Here is a 25953-nt window from a genome sequence, read left to right on the forward strand (position 1 = left end):
AATGTCTCTCAGACAGTAACAACGGCAATGTCCAGAATTTTAACACTCTATGCCTGAAACACAGTAAACTTACTTGATTTTTTCAGCATCATATAACTATATTATCATTTTTTAATTATTATTATTATTATTATTATTATTATTATTATTATTGTTGTTGTTATTGTTATTCTAATTATTGTTATTATTATCATTACTTTACTATTATTAGTATTTAGGCCTATTTATTTCTTATTTTTTCCATTCATCTGATTATTATTATTTTTTTTTTAGTAGGCTATGTAACAGGATGTGTGTGTGTACCCGTGTATTACATGCAGCAGCAGCAGCAGCAGCAGCAGGCAGCTCGGTGACAACGGGCAGTGGAGGGCTGATCTCTGTCGTCATCATGCTCATATTTAATTAATGAGGAGGCAGCGGCCACGGGGAAACTGGCTGCTTCTGGTTTCCAGGCATAAATACAAAGCGGAGCCGGTCTGAGGGAAAAACAGGCACAAAGGAAAGAGGAGCACTCTGAGGTTTTAAAGCTGAAGACTAAGAGAGTCAGGTAAGCAGCTGCTCTACTAACACCACATCTAACACATTTGTTATTTCCACAGCGGGACTGTGTGTGTGATGGCGAGTGCGGGGATTTAAATAGTGAGCAGAAAAAAACATGTTGTATCAGGACACATCGCTGGAAATACACTGAGAACAGATGATTTAGTGGAGTTGTCAGCGCTGTGAGCGAGCGCACATTTATTATACTGAATGTCACCCAGTTGTTGTGTTAATACGACAGAAAGCGCCGCACAAAAACAAAAACAACGTGTGTACACACCGACCACAGATCACATGAAATGTTAGTTACACTGATGTATAACAGGTCGCTGTGTGTGTGTGTGTGTGTTTATGTGCATGTGTGTGTGCGTAACAGGACTCTGTCTGGAATAAGGTGGATTTGTGTTTTACGCTTCTTTTAAAACGTGTCGGAGGTTTCGCAGTGTCTCCATCACATGCTGTCTGTCACTGACGGTGGATCAGAGCAACTCAGTGAAGTTGCTCGCTTTGTTTCCAACTGCTGCCACTTTGGCATCACCGCTTATACGTGGCAGCGGATGGTTTTCCTATACAGATGAGTTTTCCAGCCAGGGAGCATATAGGATGACATCGAGCACTGTGATCCTCCCTGTCTCCAATCCCATTTTTCCTTTTTTGCCATAAGTTTTATTGTCATTTCATTTTTATTTTTTGCATTTTAGTACCACTTTCAAGTGAGCCACCTTTTTAAAGCTTTTATAATTTGTAGGCTAACTAATGGCGGTTTTTTAGGTCACTCTTAATCTAATAAAAGATAAAGAAAGATAAAGTTAGGTGAGGAAAAAATGATTTTCTGGTGTTCACCTTTATGCCATTTCTTTCTCACTTTCTAACAAGCCTGCACTTGCAAAGTCACTAATAAAGAGAATTTAATCCCTCAAGTCTGTGGTTATAAATGTTAAAAATTGGTACAAGTAAGAGGTCAGATCGTCCAGCCTGGCAACCCGTAAGTGCCAGCTCTATGAAGCATTATGAACTCTTAATAATTTGTTGTAATGTATAAACTCTTCATGACAGGGGGCTTATATGAACGTGGTACACTCAGGGCTTTTAAGATACAGAAGTATGAACTTAGAGGCTAAATTTTCTTATTGTTTTCTATCATCTCTCTGTGGTGATAATTTAGCTGCCATCATTGTGTAATTGAGTGCACCGAGCCTATTGTTTGGGAATATTATGGGTCTCAGGGCACTCTTTAACGGCACCAGGGGAACATCCACAGTGGTGTACAGTAGCACAGCGGTGTGTGTGTGTGTGTCTCCACTCCATCTCATCTTTGGAGAATCAGAGCTGGGAGAGAAGTGTGGAATGTCTGGCCTTTGGCACCGAGCCCTCAGACTACACTGCTTTTTTTTTCTTTCTTATGTAGTGATGTAGAAATGTTTGCCACCATGCTCACACTCACACGGGGCTGATAAAGGAAACGCAGACGTGAGTGTGGACTCACAACTGGAGGAGAGAGGAGAGCAGTAAAGTCAGATGCGTGAATTTAATATTCCTGCTTAAGGCTGGCCCTGCTTTTGAAAAGGCCACTGGCAGATGAACTGTATTGTAGGTTGCCATTTCTAGGTCAGTGGTAGCCCCCTCCCTCCCTCCATCCCTTCACACTCCACCCCACCCTGAGCCGCCTTTCCACCCAAGGCCAGCTCACATATTAATCTGCAGTGGTGGGGTGAAGCGCTGAGAGGTGGCATGTGGCGAGTGTATTAACCAGCCGCGCAATAATTACAAGCAACCAGGGAGGGATGCGCAATCTGTCAGAGGGGCCGATGTGTGAAGTGATCAAAGGCTGTCGATGAATTAGATCCGTCAGTCATTTTAAACCAGTGTTTATAGAATCAGGTGGATTTAGCACTGACCCAGGCTTTGTTTTATGGGTCAAGCCCGACATTAACAGATTAATTCTGTGTGAATGCTGAATCGTTGAGAGTTTCCACATGAAATGATGCAAAGATGTGACCTCAATAGACTTTTTTAGTGAACAGTAAAAGCCTAAACCTGCCTGGTCATCCTGTGCAGACATAAAGTTGGGATTTCTGGCACAACCTCACCTACTTCCACGGTGCATAGAGAGAGGATATTGCAGTTTGAGGAGGTCAAATCTCAAGTAACACATGAAGTGTAAAGAAGACGTTACAAAGAAATTACTCTGGGTTTTCATGATTACCTTTGTTCATGGAGTTTTGACCCAAATGATCATGATCTTTGGCCAAGTCAGCAGGAAAGTTTAGTGTTCAGACAATTAAGAGGCTGAGCAATTTAAGTAATTACACTGTATGAATATAATCAGATGAGGAGGACACTCAAACTTACAGATCTTTTCAGTCTCTTTCTGTCCAGACAGTTAATGTGCCAGCTAGTCCCAAATAGCTGGTAAAATGTTTTATGAGGGGGCATATGTGTAAAACAAACAGCTGGCCTCTGGGCTCTCCTGGCAGGAAACATTTTCACACCCTATATATTTTCCTTATGTACCTTATTGTGATTCTGTAATGGTTTTCTGTGTTACTTCACATGCATTACCTTTCATCAGAAGTGATTTTACTGGCTGCAGGTGGTTAAACTGTTCTCATTCATACACTAATAGATGTACAACCTGCTGCCAATGTAAATATGTTAATACTCTTAAGGGGTCCTTAAAAAGTCTTTAAAGGTATTGACTTGATTCATCTTGAAATAAGGTCTTAATTTGTGTGAAAATGGCTCAAATCAATCAGTCAAGTATGATTTTATGCTCAGATGCAGAGGATCCTCTGTCAGCTAGTTAGTTGTAGTCCAAACTGGTCCAAGGTAATGCATATGAGGCTCAGTGTGCTTATTGCCAGAAGTTTTTCAAACTCGGTGCAGTGGGAATAAAGGCAGTGGAATCCCACAGAATGAGAAATATACAATCATCAAGACAACCTGCCAACTGGGCCTAATAATTGATGTAGGGTTATGTTTAGTGTGTCAGTGGCATTTATAAAGTCCTCAAAAGTCTTAAATCTAATTCGCCTTCAGCTGTAGGAAAACTTTTCTGTATTATTCACATATATGTACACAAACAAAATGACGTAATAAGCCCTTAAATCACATGCTCACAAATATGCCGCAAATCAACCAACAAAACACAACAAATACAATATTTTCCAGCAAACAAAACAGTCCCCCCCCCCCCCGCGATCCTCATCTCAAAGAGCTGTGGCATATAAAAGAGCAGCAGAGTACTGAAAAAACATCCATTAAAAAGAAACTCACAATTTGTTCCATCCATTCTTTGACCAGTTCACATGTAACAGCGCAGTAAACAAACATGTTGGCCTCAATTCAGGAGCACCGATTCAGTCAACAGGTGCCGCCCAACAATCACAGAGGGGCCTTTTGTTGGGCTTTTGTTTGTGTGACATTTTAAATAAGCCTTATTTCACCACCTCACATCATTTTTGGGTCGCTGTGCTAGTCATATTTGATTGTTGCCAAAAGAAAAAAAAAAGTCAAACCGACATCACCATTTCATCTCCTTCTCTTCGCAGCCGAAGAGTGAGTCCATTCATGTTGATGTATCAGCATTTCAGATTCTGGGACTCCAACTTATGATTAATGTTGTCATTGAGCTGCGTTGTCTGTGTTAATGCAACATGGTCACAGCTGAAAGGAACAGAGAGAGAAACAACTCACCTCAAACATTGCTTTATGTGATAATACAAAGATGTTATTCAGTGTAATTCATTGGTGGGCGTGTGAAAACTTCAAGTGCAGACATATGTCTCCTGTGGTTGCGGATACACACAGAAATTTTAAAAAGCTGCTCAGAACACAGGAGGCACCTAGGAGGCATCTGGATCAGACAGCCGAACTGCCCCAACTGACCCCTTTCGACGTAAAGGAGTGGCGGTTCTACTCAAAGCTCCCTCTGGATGTCCGAGCTCCTTACTCTATCTCTAAGGCTGAGCCCAGCCACCCTACGCAGGAAACTAATTTCGGCTGCTTGTATCAGCAATCTCGTTCTTTCTGTCACTACCCAGAGCTCATGCCCAGTTAATCGAAAGCTTTGCCTTCCGGCTTATTCCAGACAACGGTCTGGTGCAACGCCCGCACCACTGCAGAAACCGCGCCGAACCAATATAAACAGTACGGCTAAATCTTTGACTGCAGATTCTCTCCTGATATATATTACCATTTCAGGACTGTAAATGCCCTTTCAGTAAATCTGTGCCATGCCTGACCCACTTTCAGAAGAAGGGTCATGAAGTCAGATCAGATGACCCACGCGTTAACCCTTTCAGATCAGCAGGTTTAATCCACATCTGTGTTGGAGGTCAGCGTTCAACCAAGACTCTGGTAGACATTGAAAACAGGAAGCTTTGTAGAGCTTTTACAGACCTCCCTGTGCATGTTCTCTGTAGTTCATCACATTCTGGTTCTTACTGCAACATGTTACCCCCACATATCTTTTCTTGCAATGCTGGCTCGTGGTTTCCTCTCCGACTCTCTTTGTCAGCTCTTGTGATTCCTCCAGAGGAGTTGTCACGATTGACAACACGCTTACAACACAGTTTTAGTGGAGTCAAAGTTCAGTATAGGTTAAAGACAAGTGGAGAGGAGCGTTACACTAACTACACTCTGAGCTCTGGCCAAGCGACAGTGTCTGGGGGAAATGAAGCCAACACAGAAGTGCCAAAACCTGCAGTTCCTCGAATGGCCACTTGAGGCTGGCCCCAAAACAGATTAAATTAGAATTCATTTTTATACAACTCATTAAAGATTTTTAAGGCCTAAAGTTGTAGTCGTGTGTCTTTGCGCGCTCGCTCAGTCAGACCCACCCCTCGCTGCTCCATAGCTCCACCCTCTGGTCTGAATATAATCACTCCTGGCTTCAAAAAATCCAAGATGGGGACAGCTGAAATGCCAAACTCTTGGGAGTCCACAAACTTATGGGTGACGTAACAGTAGCAACAGCCATTATTTTATACAGTCTATGGTTCTGGCCCGGCACAGGAAGATTAATGACTTCCTGTGAGGCTCATGCGTCACACAAATATAAGCTTGATATTCAGATCCACTGAATTCCACTGAATTCTTTGTGCTGTGTGATCTCACTTGTGGGAAACATCAGTGTGCAATTTCCACATATGTGCTGCCCTGTGTCCAGTGTTGCTGTGGTAACAAAGCGGGGAGTATGTTTCTGTGTGTGTTTGTGTCATGTAATGCCAAAATATCCCCGTCTTACTTCAGGGGAGTTTTTATCATTCCTCATGCACGTCAGGCATGGAGAAACAGACCCATTTTATACTAACAAATATTCTGAGGTAACAGTTTTAACTGTGTACATCTTCCATGAAAAAAAACTGACAGTAAATGTCTATTGGCTTGATAGGAATGTCTCTTGAATAGACTCCTGCAGTGTTATTCTTACACACAGCTGTCCATACATCCACAGCAAGCAACCTTGTGCACTGGGATAACAAGGTCGCTTGTGTATTCTTCACACTGAATGTTAGTGTCCCTGAGCATTTTAGAGTTGTGCAGTTGTGTTGTGATGAATGGAACAGGGACCTCTAAAAATAAATGTCGTCCAACAGGATACACAGAATAATGTAAAGCCATCACGGAGACGACTGAAATTAATCGGTTATGAGTACGGCTGTATACTCGGGTCATACTTGGGGGAATGCCGATAAGCAGCACTTATCAGCTGTAAAAGAGATCTGTGTAGTCAGCACTTAATTACCAACACAAGAGAACAGAGCTCCAAAGAGGACAAATTAACCGACGCAAGCTTGAAGGTGCATAGGTCATTTTTGGGCTCAGGATCAGTTCAGCCATATAATTATTATGTCTCTTGTGGTATCAGTCATTTCAAGTTTTGTCTCTGGGATGTCTGCCTCCAGCCCAGTACAATGGAGGAATTCAGTTTGTGGGGCTCTCGGAGCTGAGATATTCCACAAGAGCCTTGTGCCTTTGCAGAAACAGTGTCTGTGTATAATCGTCAGACCTCACCGCGAGTTTCAATGAAACTGTTCATAGTGAATTCTGCTGTTTATCCAAAGTAACATGGACACTGTTTCTTAAGGAGTCCTGGAATATTTATATTTTATCTTGTAGACACAAGGTAATCATTTGTTTGCACGGCATATTAACTTGTGCTTATGAAAAACGGGTGTTGTTTGCACATGATAAATTGTTGTGTAGATAAGATTAATGTAATATCTTGTTCACACACGTTATTATGCTCAAAAGATAATATATTACACCCACATTCGGAGACTTAGGGGGCTCCATAGTTACTGAACACCAAATTTTTTTTTTTTATTATTATTATTCAAATTTTTTAAGTTTATCAATTCAGTCAAATCTGAACAAACAGACAATACTGTTATTGGAACTCAACATATCCACAGGCACCTGGTAGCTACACCTTCTTATACCTATATTAGTAATTTAGCAACCACAGCGGTACAAAATTAGTGATTTTAGTTCATTCAAATTCACTTCAATTCAAAGCCCAATATCACAAATCACAGCTTGCCTCAGAGGGCTTTACAGTACACAAGCAACAGTGATCAGTGGCTGAAAATATCCACTGGGGACATGATATAGGAGGCAACATACTGCAACCCGACATGACCCACCCAACTAGCAGTGTATGCATTCACGGGGTATTTATTTCAAAGTATATTATATCTTTCACTCAGTTTTATTGTGCTGTACGAGCGCCCGTCGCCTGCTGAGTCAGTGTTAACGGTATAATGGTGCCATTTCTAACTCGGGTCCTTCTCTTGAATTTGCCCACAGACTCCATCGAAGAGGATCTTGGACGGCATGCAAAGTTGTGAAATTTCCTCAGACAGCACTGATGATCCTCTTAGTAGCGGCCTACGCACTCATCGGCAGCCTCGAATAGTAGTGATTGGTGCTGGCTTGGCCGGCCTTGCTGCAACTAAGATCCTACTGAAAAACGGCTTCACGGATGTCACTGTCCTAGAGGCGTCAGACCACATCGGCGGGAGAGTTCACAGCGTTCAGCTTGGTGAGAGGACGCGTCCCTGTTTACCCGCTGTTACCTGAAACTTTGTGTTCAACTAACCTAAACACTGTTACTGTGGCCTGTGCAACACATTTATTTGGTGCAATACCTCAGCCTTTTGATTTTTCTAAACATACAGCAATGACATGGGTTATTATACATTTTATCTGTGGCTAGTGTGATGATAATTAAGTGCCATTAAGTGCCATACCACATAGTATTACAATATTTTCTGTGGCAGTTATGTATGGGCACACGACGGCAAGTATTGATTTGTTTTTTCTTACACAAATCATCAATAATGCAAATACAAATGAAACTTTTAGTAGCCCATAGAATGATAAAATAAATTGCTTTTTTAGTCCAATAGATAGATTCTGCTCCACCAAAAATGATTGAAGTGAGATGAACAGACTATCTTATAAGATAAAACAGATGTTGAGGACATAACATGCAGCGTAAGTCACAATATATTGCAAAACATGTTGTCGCAAAATGTTTAAAATTGCTATAATATTGTATTTTGACTTAAGTATTGTGATGGTATTGTATCATAGGGGCCTCTGCCTGGTGCTAATAAATAAAAATATAATGGTGGAACACTGGTGGAAGAAAGTAATAGCTTAACATAGTGTAAATTACGCTGATTAGCTTTCTTGCAGAGGGTTGGATGATGAAGAATGATACCTCTGTCTGGCCAAATAGAGCCAGTGGGTGGCCTAGCCTGGCATAAAGGCTGGGAGCATGAGGAAACAGCTAGCCTCCAGGCAGTCTCTCTAAATTGAACTCACAGTTGAATTGAACACACACAACATGTCATTTACACATTGATTTTTCTACAGATTAAACAAACAAGATATGTTATCTTATTTTGTTATCTGAGCACAGAGCCAGTTTCCTCCTGTTTCCAGTCTTCCTGCTAAATTGCTAACTCTCTCCTGGCTGTAGCATCCGGCCATGAGAACGGTCAAACTGTTTTTATAAGTCAATATATATGTGGGTTTATAGAAATACTTTTACAACATCAGAGGTTTGCACTGCACCGACAAATTGCGAACTAGAATAAAAGCATTTCTCCCGGGTAACAATTCCACATTTTTCTCAGCTATATCCATGCAAAGCTCCGTTTGACTGCTGAGACAAAAACAAAGAATCATCTGATACAAGCTGGAGTGAAAAATTTAAAAGCCAAGCTACAGAAATATTATTATATAATCTTTCTTTTTCGTATTAAAGTACATTGCATCTGTTTTTATTTTTATCACAGGCCAAATTAAGCTTGTTTAATAAGTACTGTTTGCCCAATCAGCCAGCCATACACTCAGGCTGTGTCTCCCTAAATAACTTGAATGAATGCACATTTCAGATGCATTTTTAGCTCCAAGTGATGCTGACATTTTGGAGATGTTGGGATTTTCCCAACAACGTTGGCTGAACTGCAGGTCTCACGTCAGAGAAAGTTGCATGAGAAACTCTTTCATCTCGACAGAAAAAACAAGTAGAGAACAACATCTGCTGTATGCACATAAAAGAGGTCACATGTAAAGAACACATACATACTGTTAAATATAAACCTGTATTTCAGGTACACGGATGATTGCGTCTGTTATATAAATGCCTCTTTATGTGCTTGGACGTTATGTAATCATGGGAACGTTGTCTGTCTTTGCATTGGCCAGTTTGTATTATATAAATGAATGTAATAATATATGCATGCGTGATGCCAACATCCTCAGTAAAAAATGAAATTAATGGTACTCCCGTGGGGTTAAGCAACTTCAGTATGACAATTGAGTTGACCTTGTTCTTGAACAGCCCAATTATCTAACACTCGAGTGTGAATGCGCCTTAACAAAGCAGAGAGCAGAGATGCGTAGATCAAAGAGATCCATCTTTTTCAAACTCAATGACCTGTGCTGCTTTTTTATTTTTTATTTTTGTAGGAAATGCAACTTTGGAGCTTGGAGCCACCTGGATCCATGGGTCCAATGGGAACCCAGTGTACCACCTGGCAGAGGACAACGGGCTGCTGGAGCACACCTCGGATGGGGAGAGGAGCGTGGGCCGCATCAGCCTGTACACCAAGAATGGCGTGGCTCACTACCAGACCAACGGCGGTAGGAGGATCCCCAAGGACCTGGTGGAGGAGTTCAGTGACCTGTACAATGAGGTGAGGGAACACATATGCACATGGACAGGCATGCAGTGGGCACACATGTGGAATTCACGCTTATATGCACAAGTGGATTCATGCATGCACAAGAACACAGAGATACTCAGTGTTCAGCCTGCCTGACATAGAAATATGATGTAACTTATATTATGTAGCATAGTATCCAGTGATAACTCCCTAAAATTTCTCTAAAATTGAACTTTAAAGGTTCAGTGTGTAGGATTTTGCTCTTACATATTATGGGATCTTGTTCCAGATCTTGGATCTTGTAAGCTCTGTTTTATAGTTTTGCTATTGATTCAATGGTTTCCTTTGTGATGAGGGACCAAATGGGGACACAGTGGGATATTGTTGAGAGCATGATTTATTTTAGAGAGGAAGAGACCTCTGCAGATAATTTGTTTCCCACTAAAAACCTCTGATTTGAAGTTATCAGAGAAAAAAGGTGAGCATGTGGTGGGCCAGCTTCCTGCGTCCGAAATGCCAAACGGCATTGGAAAAAGACTGGTTTGTAAAGTGAAACTGCTTTATTCAATTCTTATGCTGGTTATAATCATTTGGTCCATTTATTTTAGAGAGGAAGAGACCTCTGCGGGTAATTCAGCTCCTGCTAAAAACCTCATGAGAAATGAACGTTGGATAAATTGTAACCAGGAGACATTTCAGCTGGTTGCAGTCTGCAGTCTTCCCCACTATATGCCACTAAATCCCTCTAAATCTTACACACTGTTTTTTTAAAGTTTTCACTGACACAAAATATAAACTATGTTGAGCTGAATTTTGGGAAATGTGTGTAAAATGATACAAAAAGACATCCAGAGCAGTGGTTCAGTCCAAAAGTCCATTCTGAATGGGCTGCAAGTGACTCACGAACATGTCAAGTTTGTCAAAAACACACTTTATTTTGAAGCACATTGAATTTCTGGCACAGAGCTTTTATTTTGAAGTGCTGTTTCTTGCTGCAAAGTGTGTAACTAACAGACAGCTACTTGAAAGAGACAGGAAACTAGCTTGACGACATGGTCAAACGCAAATATGATGCTAAACGTATAACTGTCAATTTCAATTTTATTTATAAAGCCCAATATCACAAATCACAATTTGCCTCACAGGGCTTTACAGCATACGACATCCCTCTGTCCTTAAGACCCTCACAGCGGATAAGGAAAAACTCCCCCAAAAAAAACCCTTTAACGGGGAAAAAAAAACGGTAGAAACCTCAGGAAGAGCAACTGAGGAGGGATCCCTCTTCCAGGACGGACAGACGTGCAATAGATGTCGTACAGAACAGATCAGCATAATAAATTAACAGTAATCCATATGACACAATGAGACAGAGAGAGAGAGAGAGAGAGAGAGAGAGAGAGAGAGAGAGAGAGATGCAGGTAATGACAGTAGCTTACAACAACATTAATGAAAGTAATAATATTATAGTTATAGTTCCGGCTACTGTGGTACAATATGTTGAAAGTATGTATTAATATCTGACAGTATACTTGTGTGACAATAGTCATATGTGTATAATAACAGTAGAAGTATGACTAATGACTAATGATGGCAGCAGCAGCAGGAGGCATCTGGCAGGACCACGGCAGCAGCACAACCACACACGTCACACTGTCCAGGCACCGCTGCGGTATGAGTTATTCTGAGAGACAGTGGAGCACAAAGGCTCCGGAGAAGAAGCCGAGTTAGTGACATCCAGAATGGCCGAGTTAGCAAGATGCAGTAATAGGATGAGAGTGAGAGAGAGAGAGAGAGAGAGAGAGAGAGGGAGCCCGGTGTATTATAGGGGGTCCTCCGGCAGACTAGGCCTAAGTCAGCCTAACTAGGGGCTGGTACAGGGCAAGCCTGAGCCAGCCCTAACTATAAGCTTTATCAAAGAGGAAAGTCTTAAGTCTAGTCTTAAATGTGGAGACGGTGTCTGCCTCCCGGACCGTAACAGGAAGATGATTCCACAGGAGAGGAGCCTGATAGCTGAAGGCTCTGGCTCCTGATCTGCTTTTGGAGACTTTAGGGACCACGAGTAACCCTGCGTTCTCAGAGCGCAGTGTTCTGGTGGGATAATATGGCACTATGAGCTCTCTAAGATATGACGGAGCTTGACCATTTAGAGCTTTATAAGTTAACAGTAGGATTTTAAATTCAATTCTGGATTTTACAGGGAGCCAGTGCAGAGAAGCTAAAACAGGAGAAATATGATCTCGTTTCTTAGTTCCTGTTAGTACACGAGCTGCTGCATTCTGAATTAGCTGGAGAGTTTTTAAGGACTTACTAGAGCTACCTGATAATAGAGAGTTACAGTAATCCAGCCTTGAGGTAACAAAAGCGTGGACCAATTTTTCTGCATCTTTTCGGGTCAGGATAGGCCTAATTTTCGCAATATTACGCAGATGAAAAAATGCAGTCCGTGAGGTTTGCTTTAAATGAGAATTAAAAGACAAATCTTGATCAAATATTACTCCGAGGTTTCTTACGGTAGTGCTAGAGGCCAGAGCAATGCCATCTGGAGAAACTATGTCATCAGATAAAGAGTCTCTGAGTTGTTTGGGGCCAAGAACAATAACTTCAGTTTTGTCTGAATTTAACATCAGGAAATTGGTGCTCATCCAATTTTTTATGTCTTTAAGGCAGTTATGGAGTTTAGTTAATTGATTACTTTCTTCTGGCTTCATCGATAAATACAACTGTGTATCATCCGCATAACAATGGAAATTTATAGAGTGATTTCTAATGATGTTACCTAAAGGAAGCATATATAGAGTAAATAGGATTGGTCCGAGCACAGAACCTTGCGGAACTCCAAAACAAACTTTGGTACGTAAGGATGATTCATTATGAACGTCAACAAATTGAAAACGATCAGATAAATAAGATTTAAACCAGCTTAGTGCTGAACCTTTTAGGCCAATTAAGTGATCCAGTCTCTGCAGTAGAATTTGATGGTCAATTGTGTCAAACGCCGCACTAAGATCTAATAAAACAAGAACAGAGACGAGTCCTTTGTCTGAAGCAATCAGAAGGTCATTTGTAATTTTAACTAGAGCTGTCTCAGTGCTATGATGCACTCTAAATCCTGACTGAAATTCCTCAAATAAATTATTATCCTGGAGAAAATCACACAGCTGGTCTGCGACTACTTTCTCAAGGATCTTTGACATAAAGGGAAGATTAGATATTAGATTAGATTAGATATTGGTCTATAACTGTGTGGACCTTGAGCTAATGACAAAGGAGAAATCTGGACCCTGTGGCTGGACCAGTTGGGAACCACTAATCTAGAATATTTCCACTTGACAGAACGGTGCAGCTCTCTAAAAACATGGACACTTGAGTTTGAATATTTCACTCCGCAAAACCATCATACAGCTTCAGTGCAGAGTTGTAACAGGCTGATTATGTAGACTATAAGATACTGTCAGGCAGCAACTAAGATGATTGTAACTTCCCTAAAGCTACTCAAGTGGAAATAAAAGCCACTGCTATCACCCATCACTACATTATCAAATATATCTTCAGCCATCGTGAGGTGAACCAATAAAATGTCCACCAAAGCGGGCTGAATTTAACAAGGAGTGACCATTTCCGTTGGTCCAGTTCTCTGCTCTGTGCTCTGGAGCAGCCGCTGTCAGAGAATGATTATAGTTTAAGTAGGTCACGTCTGGAAAAGCAGTTACAGAGAGAAGGTATGGACACAGAGGAGGGATTTTATTTTTATTAACCCTTGCTACATCTGTGCTTTCTACATAAACTCAGGTCCATCAGTTCAGTCAAACCTTGTGATAAATCTTCTTAATGGAGGTTCACACCCCCTAACCCTGACACCTTTACAGACGCAGTTTCAGAATCCTAAAAACTGGAGGTATTCTTGCCTCTCCTACGTTTACTGACTTCCTTTCATCATCACCTTCCTTGAGTTTTCTTTCAGCCTTTAAAAAATCTTCATCATGCTTTCTGTGTATGCTGACTAGACTTACCGAGCCTTTAAGTTGCTGTCTCCAGGATGTGTTTTCAATAGCTGACCATGCTGCAGGCTCAGCCCACTCTTATCAGTCTTTGTGGTGTTATTCAGCCCTGACTGTCATACTGTAGATTGATGAGTACCAGAGTCATGGTCAGCATCATGTGAAGGCCACTCACTGGGCTCTGAGCTCTAATCTTTATTGTCTTCATCATCTCGTTGAGGGAGTTTCTATCACCTGACCGCCATAACAACAACATGTCCACTAATGCCTCAAGCGCTCTGCAGCTGTTATACAGTCACCCTACTTGATAACAGTTATTTTTATATTAATCTTTTAAAATGTTTTGATTAGTACTTATTTCATTTTTAAAGGTCCAGTGTGTAGGATTTATGGGGATTACCTTAGAAATGAGCTGTTATATCCACATAGGGAGCGGGTCCCTTTACACGGAGTCAGCCATTTTGTTCTACAGTAGCCCAGAATGGTCAAACACCGACTGTAGATAGGGACATTCCCATTTTTGCGTTTTCTCGTCACCCGCCATAATTCTCCTACATCATGCATGTCCAAAGTCTGGCCCACAGACCAATTTTAATCGGCCCTCGGCTTGACTTTCAAAATATACAATATGTGGTCCTTTACACAATAATGGTTAATCGAGTAAGATCACTTCGCATTCTTACCCTTCACCTTACAATGATAGCACTATCATACACTACATTGTAGACAGGCACGATACGAACGATAAAAATGTTTGCCTTTGTCTCACTTTAAAATGAAAAAAAAAAAAAAACATTTAGATGCGAGAATCAGTTGGCCCTCAGGTATTTTCACGTTGTTTTATCTGGCCCCCATTCAGAAAAGTTTGAACACCCCTGTCCTACATGCTTGGCACACAGGAGAAGTTTCAGTACTGCAAACGCACCACTAGGTGGCACTAAATCCTGCACACTAGACCTTTAAAACCTCAGAGAATAATGAAAGATAGAAGAATTGCTTCCCTTGTCTGACCAGCAGCCCAAAATACGCAGTTTACTGTCACAGAAGACAAAAAACCCAGATAATATAATATATAATATTCACATTTAGGAACCTGAGGCCTGTGAAATTATGTGAAACTAATTTTCTGATAATCATCTAACCCACAATCTAAGTGTGTCAGTATTATACCAACAAGATACAATCCAACCCCACAATGAATTATGTCATAATTACGTTTCATTATCAAGGGTTATACAATCATAAACAAAGACTTTGTTTTCAACTAATGCCCCACTTTACTAAACAATACATTAAGCGCTTACAGCTAAGCCACTTGATCTGCATGCAGTAAATCAAGGATTATGTTTTTTTAAGTCCAATGCATTAACCAAAAGGAGTTGTGTGTAGGATTTAGGGGCATCTAGCATTGAAGTTGCAGATTGCAACCAACTGAATACCCCTTCGCTCATCCTTCCCTTTGCGAGCGTGGAAGAGAACCTATGGTGGCCTCCAGGTAACGTATGAATGTGAAATGCCTTCTCTAAGCCCAGTTTTTGGTTTGTCCATTCTTGGCTACTGTAGAAACATGCAACATGGTGGGCTCTGCAGAAGAGGACCTGCTCTGTAGATATGAAGGACTCATTCTGATGATTATACACTAATGAAAATATGATTATAATATTCCATGTCTGCCAATAGATCCCCCGAAATCCTACACACTGGTCCTTTAAGGTAAACACAGGCCAGATTGATACTGTTAATGTTTTGACTTGAATTATGTTAATACATTACAGATGTTACTTTCTAGGTAATGGTTTGTTATCACCTCTGATGTGTCTGGCAATCTGGTGTTTACATCAACACATCACAGCCATCATGTCGCATCTTATTAGCGAAGCAACAAGTCTACTTTTTCCTTCTTCTCCTAATAAGGTGCTGCTCTCATAGCTGCTGGGAGCATTTCTTCCTAATGTGCAGTAATTTGTGCTGCCTGTGGTGTTTCTCCATCATGCTGCAGTTCACCGTTTGAAACAACCAACTACTGACCTGACCTCCCCGATCTGAGCTCAACTGGTTTCTTTCTCACACTTCTCTGCTTTCTCTACCTCCTTCCTCATTCTCCTTCCTCCTGACTCCCCTGCTTTAGGTGTACGAGCTGACTCAAGAGTTCTTCCAGAATGGGAAGCCAGTTTGCGCCGAGAGCCAGAACAGCGTCGGCGTCTTCACGCGGGACGTGGTGCGCAAGAAGATTATGTTGGATCCTGATGATTCTGAGAGCACCAAGAAGCTCAAACTGTCTATGCTTCAACAGTACCTCAAGGTGTGTGTGTGTGCACAATGTGTGTGTCATGTCAGAAATGTGGAAACTAAGTGTGAAAACGTAGTGTGTTTTCAAACCTACATCTCCTTAGGAACAAGATAGCAGATATGGGTCAAATCTGTATGCCTGCTGGCACTAATAACAAGGGTTATCTGTTCTCAGCATTCACCTTGAAATGGAAAAAGGGGCTGATGTGGGTCTAGAGGAGCTGAGGGAGTTGGAGGGTTTTAGATGCTTTGACTATTTGCCTCTATGTAATCCAGTGATTTCTTGATATGCCATGATTCTGTTTTTTTATTGTTCATAACTGTTATATAATGTATGTCTGCCACTCTGCCTGTCTTAGCCAGGACACTCTTGTAAACAAGATTGTAATTCTCAATGAGGCTTTAGCTGGTTAAATAAATAATGAGCTTTTATACACTTCCCCCTAACCTATAATCCACTTAGATATCTAATGACAACAGTATGATTGGGGGTTTGTCATTCCAAGTCGAGCTCTTTATTTCCTGCCACAGAGTTGAGACTTTACTCAGATATCTTTTCTTTTATAACTGCTTTTACTCCGAGAACCTGAATACAATATAAAAACTATAAGAGCTTGCAATGGCAGAAAAAACAGGCTGGCTTGATGCAGTTTTAGAAAGGAGACATCTTGATAAGCACTCAGTGATGATAGGGACGCAGCTAATCATGATTTACATGATCAGTTTCTTTATTAATCATTTTAAAATGTCATCACTGGTTTGTTCAACCACCAGAGATAAACTAAAACAGAGAAAAGAAAGAAAATCATCACATTAAGAAGATGTGATTAGGTAATCTTTGACATGTTTGCTTGATAAACAACTGATAATATCAAGTAATAGAAAGCTACAGCCAGAAGCCTATGAGATTAGCTTATCTTAGCACAAAGGCTGGAGCCGGGGAAACAGCAAGTCTGCCTTTCAGCCTCATTTAGTAGCTGTTATTTCTAGTTTATTTAATCTGAACAAAAAGAATTGGAAAAACAACTATTTGCCATTTTTAGTTAGGTTTATATGTCAGACTATTTCTTGGGCAGGAGGGGTTATTTCCTGGAGTCTTTGCTGATTACCTGGCAACTGCTCAGAGCCTGAAAGCGAATAATTGTAATTCCCAAAGTGTCAAAGTAGAACTTTTAATGATTAATCATCCAATCGATGTGGCACTAAATGATAAACTCGCTGCATGCAAGGGAAGTGAAGCATTTTTTTTTCTTTCTGGCGGATGTCATAAAAACATTTGAGAGCCCCTCATGATTATTGTCTGCATGAATAGACCTTAATTGAAACTTTGTCTCCATTAATATAATCATCTGAGCGCTCTCTACATGCTCCCGCCCACACACAAAGACATAGGAAACAGAGCATGTTGTATACTGCAGCAGAGAGGAGACCACTGCCATGCTAGCTCACTATTCAATGATTCAGAAGCAGTGATGTAATTTTGCCTTTTAACAACACACCACCTGTATGTGTCCTCTGAATAAAACATGTGTTCCCAGTGTGTTAAAACCAGTTTAATGATGCTGATTTGTTCAGCCGCAATACGAATTCAACAGGTGTAGAGGTTCAAAATGCCAGTAGTGTGTTTGTAAAGTGATCAAGATGTTGTCCTTGGGTGTAACAGTTAATTTGAGGTTTTTTGCAGCAGTAATGTGGTGGAAATATAACTGATTCGATCCTCTGTGTTCTCCTGTTCCAGGTGGAGAGTTGTGAAAGCAGCTCTCCCAGTATGGATGAAGTGTCTCTGAGTGAGTTCGGCGAGTGGACAGAGATCCCTGGTGCACATTATGTCATTCCTGAAGGTTTCATGAAGGTCGTGGAGCTCCTGGCCCAGGACATCCCTTCCAGCACTGTCTGCCTTAGCAAACCAGTCCGCTGCATCCACTGGAACTACTCAGCCCAGCATCGGGAGGTGATCGGCAAGAACAGCGACGCCCATCAGGACAACAACCACAACGAAAACAACCACGGCTGCCAGTCTCGAATGGACCCTCAGCTCCTGGGTCACCCCATTTACGTGGAGTGTGAGGACGAGGAGTGGATCGCAGCCGACCACATAATCGTGACAGCCTCTCTGGGCGTCCTGAAGCAGAACCACGAGGTCATGTTCTCCCCCTCTCTGCCCGAGGACAAAGTGTTTGCCATCGAGAAACTGGGCATCAGCACCACTGATAAGATATTCTTAGAGTTTGAAGAGCCCTTCTGGAGCCCCGAGTGCAACAGCATCCAGTTTGTGTGGGAGGATGAGGCTCAGCTAGAACAGCTGGCCTACCCCGAGGAGCTGTGGTACAAGAAGATCTGCAGCTTCGACGTCCTCTACCCGCCCGAGCGCTACGGCTACATGCTGAGCGGCTGGATCTGCGGGCAGGAGGCGCTGTACATGGAGCGTTGCGATGATGAAACAGTGGCCGAGACCTGCACTGAGCTGCTGAGGCGCTTCACAGGTCAGGACACACACACAGGAAACAGAGCTGTGTATTGTGGGCAGATGTTACCCATCATGCATCCTGTTTACATCACAGAAGCTTCTGTGGGTTTTCTAGGTTGATATTCACACAAGAATCATTTCTTTGTGTCTCAGTTCCCACACTGTCTCTTTTAGTTAATCAAAATCTGTGTGTTTTCTTTAGCCTATAATCACCTGAAAATAAAAATAGTTTTGTTTTTGTCACCTTAGAATGAGACATTTATATCTACATAGGGAGTAAGCGCTCATCTATGGGGATCCAGTAGTGCAAAACAGACAAACCAAACACTAGCTCTAGAGAGGGCCATTCCCTTTTCACATCGGCCTCTAAAGTTAGCAGCAACTCTGGTGCATGAGCGTCAGATAACAGTGATTTTATAACTTAAAACTGCTTTATTTAGTATGTAAATTAAAGTGACAGTTTGTTTTGGAGAGGAGGAGACCTCTGCGGATAATTTGGCTCCAGGTTAAAACCTCCTGAATGTCCTTCTGTATCTAAAGTTATCAGAGAAAAAAGGTGAGCACACATTAGCCAGTGCTGGGCTAGTTGCTTGTCTCCTACATGCCAAACATCGTCAGAGAAACACTGATTTGTGACGACAAAGTGCTTTATTTAATGTTATTACCAGTAAAACCCTCCTGAACAATGAACACTGAAGGAATTCTAACCGGGAGTTTCAGCTGGTTGCAATCCGCAATCCTCACCACTAGATGCCACTAAATCTCCCTAAATCTAACACAATGAACCTTTAAAGACAAAATATTCTTCATTAAAGATACAGCTGCTTTAAATACATCTGATTTGTGTAGCTTTTTATGACGGGAAACAGGTCAACTTCTGTCTACCAGCTGTAGTGTAGTAAAGCTTTCACTAAGAATCAGTGATCTACAGCTAACACAATTGCACTGGCAGGGTGAAGTTCAGCTCGGTGACTCACACCAACAATAACTCAGTTGTGTCATTGAGTCCCGCATAAAGGAAATGATATAAGCCTCAGCTGTGACGTGCGTATGTTTTTTTCATGATAATAGGTGTAGAGATAACACAGCTGAATGACTCAGGTGTCTGTTTTTGTGTGGAGCGAACAGCAGCTAACTGGTCTGGTGTCACCACCACAAAAGCAACACTGAGCAGAAGGACTGATCATATGTTGAGATAGGGTGAAGAGGAGGCCCTGACATTTGATCAGTCCTTCCTTTTTGTGACACAGATACATACAAATGTCATGGGTGTTATATGTTGTCTAAGGCTTATCCAGTGTTGCAACCACTAGTAACCTAAACGCATCATCATCTTGTGCAACTGATTTTTCTTTTTCTTAGAACAAGGAGGCACAGCGGGTGCAAAGTGATTGCAGCAAGAAATGTAAATGTTTCACTGTATGACTATAGGCTGACTCACAGTTTTGGAATAGATTAGGAATGTGCACTTGCTTCACTGTAGGAATGACTCAGATTAAAGTGACTGCCTCAGAAATAGGTCACAGTGTAAGTGCAGAAACAGCCACTGTCACTTTATGGGGAGGTCAGTGGACTTCCTATAGATTGCCGACTGTAAATCACATGCACGCATTCCTCATCGAGGTCAGTGTGGTGTAATCCCCTCAGCTGTTGCTTAATTACATATAGACTCGCTGGTGCCGTTCTGCTCACAGAGGGTCACCAGTTGATTAGAGCTGGCAGATTGGACGTCCCAGTAAACTCACAGCCGCCACGTTCTTAGTTTGAACTGGTTTGTGTGGCCACCAGACTGTCCATGATCGCCATTAACTCCCTCTCTTCTGTCTGTCTGTCTGTCTGCAGGGAACCCCGACATTCCTAAACCCTTTCGTGTGCTGCGCTCCTCGTGGGGCAGCAACCCCTTCATCCGAGGCTCCTACTCCTTCACCAGGGTGGGATCCAGCGGTGGGGACTGTGAGAGGCTGGCCATGCCGCTGCCTTACGCCAACAGCACCAAGGCTCCGGTAAGACAACCACAAGACAACACAGGGGGCGGACAATATAAAAAAAACACTGCTACCATTTAATGTATTTCAAAATGGTAGCCTGTGTTAAGTTTATAATAAAGTGTGTGTACGTAGTTTGTGACGCTATATTTTACAGTCCTGTAATTTCCTAATAATTTGACAAGGAGGTTTTCTGGAAAGAAATACATCATTTGTTACTAATTTTAGGGGAAATGAAAGCAAAGGTCTGAGAAAGTTTAGCCAGTTCTGGTGAGTGTATGTCTTAACTATTCTCAGAGGAATATCCTTGGATGAAGTTCTCTGTTAAAACTAGGGCCGCCCATGAGGGGGTTAAAAGGGGAAAGCTCTTGGGGCCCAGCCACTGGGGTGGGGGTGGGGTTGGGGTGGGGGGGGGGGTGGGGGTGGGGGTGGGGGTGGGGGGGGGGGGCACATGGAGGCCTGCAATAATCATGTTCATCTAAAATATAAGCAGTGATAACCAAAGTTAATTTTGAACCAAATTATTCACCATTAAGAATTAAAACAACAAAACATCATATTTATTGTTACTTTTGTTAAATGTACCCTGTTTCATAATGTTGCAGCTAATTCTGTGGAGGGCAGATTATGACGTAATTCACCCCTGGGCGCAGACATGCAAAAGGCCCCACAACCTCTCATACACAGTTGCAAGACAAACTAAGTGGCAGTTTTGCATCTCTTTGTAGGCATATTTTGTGGTTTTGTGTTTCACTGTAATTATTTTTTGTCTCTTTGAGGTCATTATTTTTGTCTCTGAGGTCATTTTGTGTCTTTCTGAGGTAATTTTTTTTGTCCTGTTGTGTGTCTTTGTGGTTGTTTTGTGTCTCATCACAGTCATTATGTGTCTCATTTTTGTATTATTTATTTCAGGTAGGGCTGTCCCAATAAAGTACATTAAAGTTAATAATTCAATCAAATGTACATACTTGACAATTGACAAGCTCTGCAATGCATTAAGAAAAAATAAAATAAATAAATAAATAAATAAATAGGTAATTTAAAAAAAACATCCCTTTAATCTTTTAGGCCTTGTGGCTGTCTCTGTCCCTTTAAGAAAGTAGTCTCCAGTGTTTGTTGCTTCGGTGCAGCCTTTACATAAGTTAGCTGAATGAACAGCATTTTATTTAATTTCTATTTTTGTCGTCTGTGCATCATTTGTGCAGATTAGGCTTCATTAATATACCACTTTTATTGCACTGTGCAGTGACATGATGAGGGCCGATGTCATCAGTTCTGCTGTCTGTCTCTCCTCCGCCTGTGGATCAACACCATGCGCCATAAACGCACTGGACATTGACACTGAGCTGAAATTAAACGGCCGCTCCTAATTTTTGTAAGAACAAAAATAAACAGTCTCATACTGCATTTTTGCTTTCGTTTATGGCGTGTTGTGTTTCGGGCTCAGCCCCTGCTGTCACACACACACAGGAAGGAGAGTGGAGAGTTGGAAATGGCTGCACTCCACATGTTTCTCCAAAAACATGTGTGTGACAGCTGATTATAAACAAAGGATCAGATCCTTTATGTAGCTCAAAATAGCCGATCCTGATTAGTTAAAAAAAACCTGCCTCAATCGGCCCTGATCCCGATCTTTGTGACTGGATCGAAACATCCCTATTCCCATTCCTATTCTCAGGTAGTTTTGTGTTGTCTTTGGTCATTTTGTGTCTCTTTGCCATTCCTGTGTGTCTCTTATTTTGTGTCTCTTCGTGGTCAGTGCGTGGTTATTTCGAGTTACATTTTGCAGGCGAAGGGGCCCAGGGTGCCCCTGACACTTTGGGCCCTGGGCCTTTGCCCAATAGGCCAGTTCAGTAATCCATCCATGGTGGGCCGGCCTGATTTAATCCCATTTAAAGCTGATTTATTATAGGGAAACCTCATTACTCCCACATTTTGAATTGTTCGCTTGTTGTATGTTCAGCTGACCTGCTATGCACTGATTAAGAGTCTGTATGCTACAGTTAAATGGAATTAAACAAATGGAAATTGAGTCCCTATAATCAACACCAAATTACAGAGATTGTCGTGGAAAACTTCCCTTGAATTTACAGTTACATATCAGGGCCTTTGCAGGAAATTTTAGGAAACTAAGGGGCCTGTAAAATAGTGTATATTTATTAAGCTAATTCCTAATTTCCCCACTCTGACTGTTGTAGAGACATCGAGCTGTAACAACCTTTACAGCAGTGTTTTCACTGTTGTTTACACTCCCTGCACGCCCTCTGAGAGCATCTGGCTAATGCGGCGGTGTCATCACTACCATGTCACATCGCAGCACATGCAGAGCAAATACAGCTGGTGTCGGGGGGTCAGAAGGCTGTTTCCTGGCCAGCAGTCTAGACCATGAAACCTGATGCGTTCTGGGTGAAGGGGAGAAGGGGAGAAGGGGGCTGGAGGCGGGGGGTTTGTGTGTTCACTTGACACCGTTGAAGGAATAGCATGACCCCTCCACTGAAGTCCTTCAACCCTGTCAAACTGAAATCTTAAGCCCTAAAGGAAAGTTACTGCAGCCTCCTACATGTGGAGCGCTAAGAGGGGAATCAGAGATGGAAATAGAAAAAGCTGCTGCGCGAGAGGCCAAAAATATGTCAACATGACATTGAAGGCTGTTGTTTTGAATCTGGTTTTCTTCTCTCAAAATCTTTTTCTCCTTTCCCTCCCCTCCTCCTTCCTTAGCCTCTACAGGTCCTGTTCGCTGGAGAGGCCACCCACAGAAAATACTATTCCACTACCCATGGTGCTTTGCTGTCAGGACAGAGAGAGGCCACACGGCTAATAGAGATGTACCAGGACTTGCACAGAGCGGAAACCACAAAGCCTAATATGTAAAATAAAACAAACCTCTGACTAGTGAAAAAAAAAACCTGTTGAATTTTAAGCTTTTTATCTCGATGCTTAAGTTATACTTAAAAGCATAGCTCGGGCATTATTACATTGATAACAAATGAGTATTGTTTCTGTTGTACTGTAGATTCGAATCATGCTAAATTTTATTTGAGATGTACTGTTAAAAATTTGCCAATGGTGCTGTCATTTCTCGTCTTTATCATTCTGTCGTTATGTTTTTTTTAATCATTTATTAATATAATGTTGATAATAACAGCATCTGTAATTTAACTTGTTTTTGTAAGTGCCTTCTGTACGTATTGTTATGTTATTTCAAAAATAATGAAAATGATGCATAAAAATTGAGAAAGTTTTAACAAAATAAAAGTTCTATCATCATCTAACACGACCAGTCTTCTTAATTTATGTAAATATTAAACGCACTAGTGTAGCCGTCGGGTATCTGCTCTCCCTTCACCTCCTGTCCTCATGAATATTTTCCAGGAAAGTACAACCACAGGCAGGAGCTGTTTCCATACTATCACCCTTTTAAATCTATGAGAGCGAGGCAGAGAGTGAGTGCACATGGAAAGAAAAAGAAAAGGCGCCAAAGCCATAATGCTGAGCCAAAGGGACAGATGGTGTTAGAACAGACCTCAACCCAGTCTTCACTTCTGTTGGACAACAGTGTTAATCCTCTTCTTCGGTGACACGATCAGAGGCTGAGAAGAGCCGGGAAAGTTTTATTTGGCAACAGAAAACAGAAAAATTAGTTTTAAAATGCTCTATTTCATTTCTACTTATTAGCAAGAGGCATGACAAATCACTTCATGTCATGAGACTGATGACAGAGGCACTCGAGCGTTTTGTAATAGCACTCCCATCAAGATGGAAAAACATAAAATAAAATCTTATCTTAAATGAATATATTTGTAGTTTTTAACCACTTCATTGAAGCTAATAGAGATGCCATTCTTTGTAGACTTGGATGAACAAAGGCTCTGTTTAGATCTAGTATTAACATGCATTTTGGTCGATCCAATCACAAGTGGACAGCGCCAAATAACAACCACCAAGCTGCATTGTGATCCCATCACTCAAACCATTTGCCAAGGTGGTCTGGGACACATTTGACTACATATCTTTGGTAATGTAAATACTAACGCATCCTGATGTGTCCCCGCCAAAGACTACGACATCAATGCAGGACGTGGTGATTGTTGGTGACAGCGGGCTGATGCTCTCTAGCATACCCATTTTATGTCAAGTTGGGTGAAATGTTGCGAAACCGTCGTTCGTTTTGCCCTATGGAGGGAGACGTGTTGAATTCTGCTAACAGCAACATCTCCAGCTGTACTGACCGTCTGCTAACGTGACGAGTGGGCATACTGCAGAGCAGCTAGCAGAAGTGTGGACTTGATAACTGTGCACCAGGCAGTAACATAATCTGAGCACAAGCGGTCAGCTTGAGACACGTGATAGGTACAGGTGTGAACAATGATGTGTCTTGGCTGTCTACTTGTGATCACCCAAACGTATGTTAATACCATGTCTGAAGAGGGCCACAGCTACAGAAATCGAGCTCTGTGACACACTATGTGCCAAGGACAGAGCTAATACATTTCCTGGACGTCAACTTGTTGCCAGCCATAAATATCAAGGAGCATCAGATGGTAACTTGGTGGAAGAGAAGGAACAGAAAGACCAAAGTTCCAGTGTGAGAACATGACAGACATCCAAAAATTTAACAAGCCAATATTTAGAGATGGTGCCAACACAGTTTGTCTACTGATAAACAGCCACCCAGAGCTTTGAAACTGGCTCTCCGATTTGTATATATATACACACACACACACACACACACACACAGGTGTTTTCACTTTCTGGCCTGATTAGACCTCTCCTGTCAGGACTGTGTGGGTGTGTGCAAACTGTGCCTGATTGAGATCTCTGTCGTTCTCCTGTTACTAATTGCGGCTGTTAGAATTAAAGGCAATCTAATGTGCAGCCACATCAGTCAAACAGAAAGAGTCGCGCACTCAGCACAGACAAAAGATCACTCGCTGTGTCAGAAATCTTTACTGCGCACTGTTATAAGCAGGTGTTGAGTATGCAGTGTGTTCACAGTAGAAAGGTCACAAAATGGAGTATACTCAAACCGCACAGCGTGCATACTAAGTGAGGTCGATTTCTGAGTGGGCTGTCGATTCATGCTATTCTCCCATAATGCAATGCACAAATTACATGAAGGAGCTGCTCACAGCTGGAAAACAAACGTCTTTAATTGTAGGAAAAAAAGATTTTGCTGTGTATTTTAGACGTTTAATTGGCAGCTCAGTAACAAAGACCTCACCAATAAGGTAGGGATTTGAATGGTTTATTGCATATGGTGGATTAAGTATGAAGGGATGAGGATGAAGGGATTAGAGAATGAAAAAATAAGGATGAAGGGATGAGGGTCGAGGAATAAGTGGATAAGGGTCAGAGATACAGGACAAAGGGATAAGAGTCAATGGATGAAGGGCGCAGGACAAAAGGATGAAGGTGGAGGGATGAGAGGGTGAAGGGTGAAGGATGAATGGATGAGGGTCGATGGTTGAATGGATGAGGGATGAAGGGAT

The 25953-nt window shown here is 41.8% G+C and overlaps 1 protein-coding gene across 1 annotated transcript; it reads left to right on the forward strand.

Annotated features, from left to right (window-relative positions):
* The first annotated feature begins 412 nt into the window (after positions 1 to 412).
* smox (spermine oxidase) lies at positions 413 to 23730 on the forward strand. Its single transcript, XM_033625237.2, has 7 exons — positions 413 to 547; positions 7354 to 7588; positions 9529 to 9755; positions 15852 to 16025; positions 17751 to 18495; positions 20322 to 20482; positions 23183 to 23730. Exons 2-7 carry the CDS (start codon positions 7381 to 7383, stop codon positions 23333 to 23335), a joined length of 1668 nt encoding a protein of 555 aa, XP_033481128.1. The 5' UTR covers positions 413 to 547; positions 7354 to 7380; the 3' UTR covers positions 23336 to 23730.
* Positions 23731 to 25953: the final 2223 nt, after the last annotated feature.

This window comes from Epinephelus lanceolatus, chromosome 3 (assembly GCF_041903045.1).
Source record: "Epinephelus lanceolatus isolate andai-2023 chromosome 3, ASM4190304v1, whole genome shotgun sequence".
Taxonomy (NCBI): domain Eukaryota; kingdom Metazoa; phylum Chordata; class Actinopteri; order Perciformes; family Serranidae; genus Epinephelus; species Epinephelus lanceolatus.

Bases quoted from the DNA above. Each gene is read 5' to 3' on its own strand.
- smox (XM_033625237.2), top strand. From the start codon at position 7,381: ATGCAAAGTTGTGAAATTTCCTCAGACAGCACTGATGATCCTCTTAGT. The intron at 16,026-17,750 runs GTGTGTGTGTGT...CTCCTGTTCCAG, and splicing joins TGCTTCAACAGTACCTCAAG to GTGGAGAGTTGTGAAAGCAG. The intron at 18,496-20,321 runs GTCAGGACACAC...GTCTGTCTGCAG, and splicing joins GCTGCTGAGGCGCTTCACAG to GGAACCCCGACATTCCTAAA.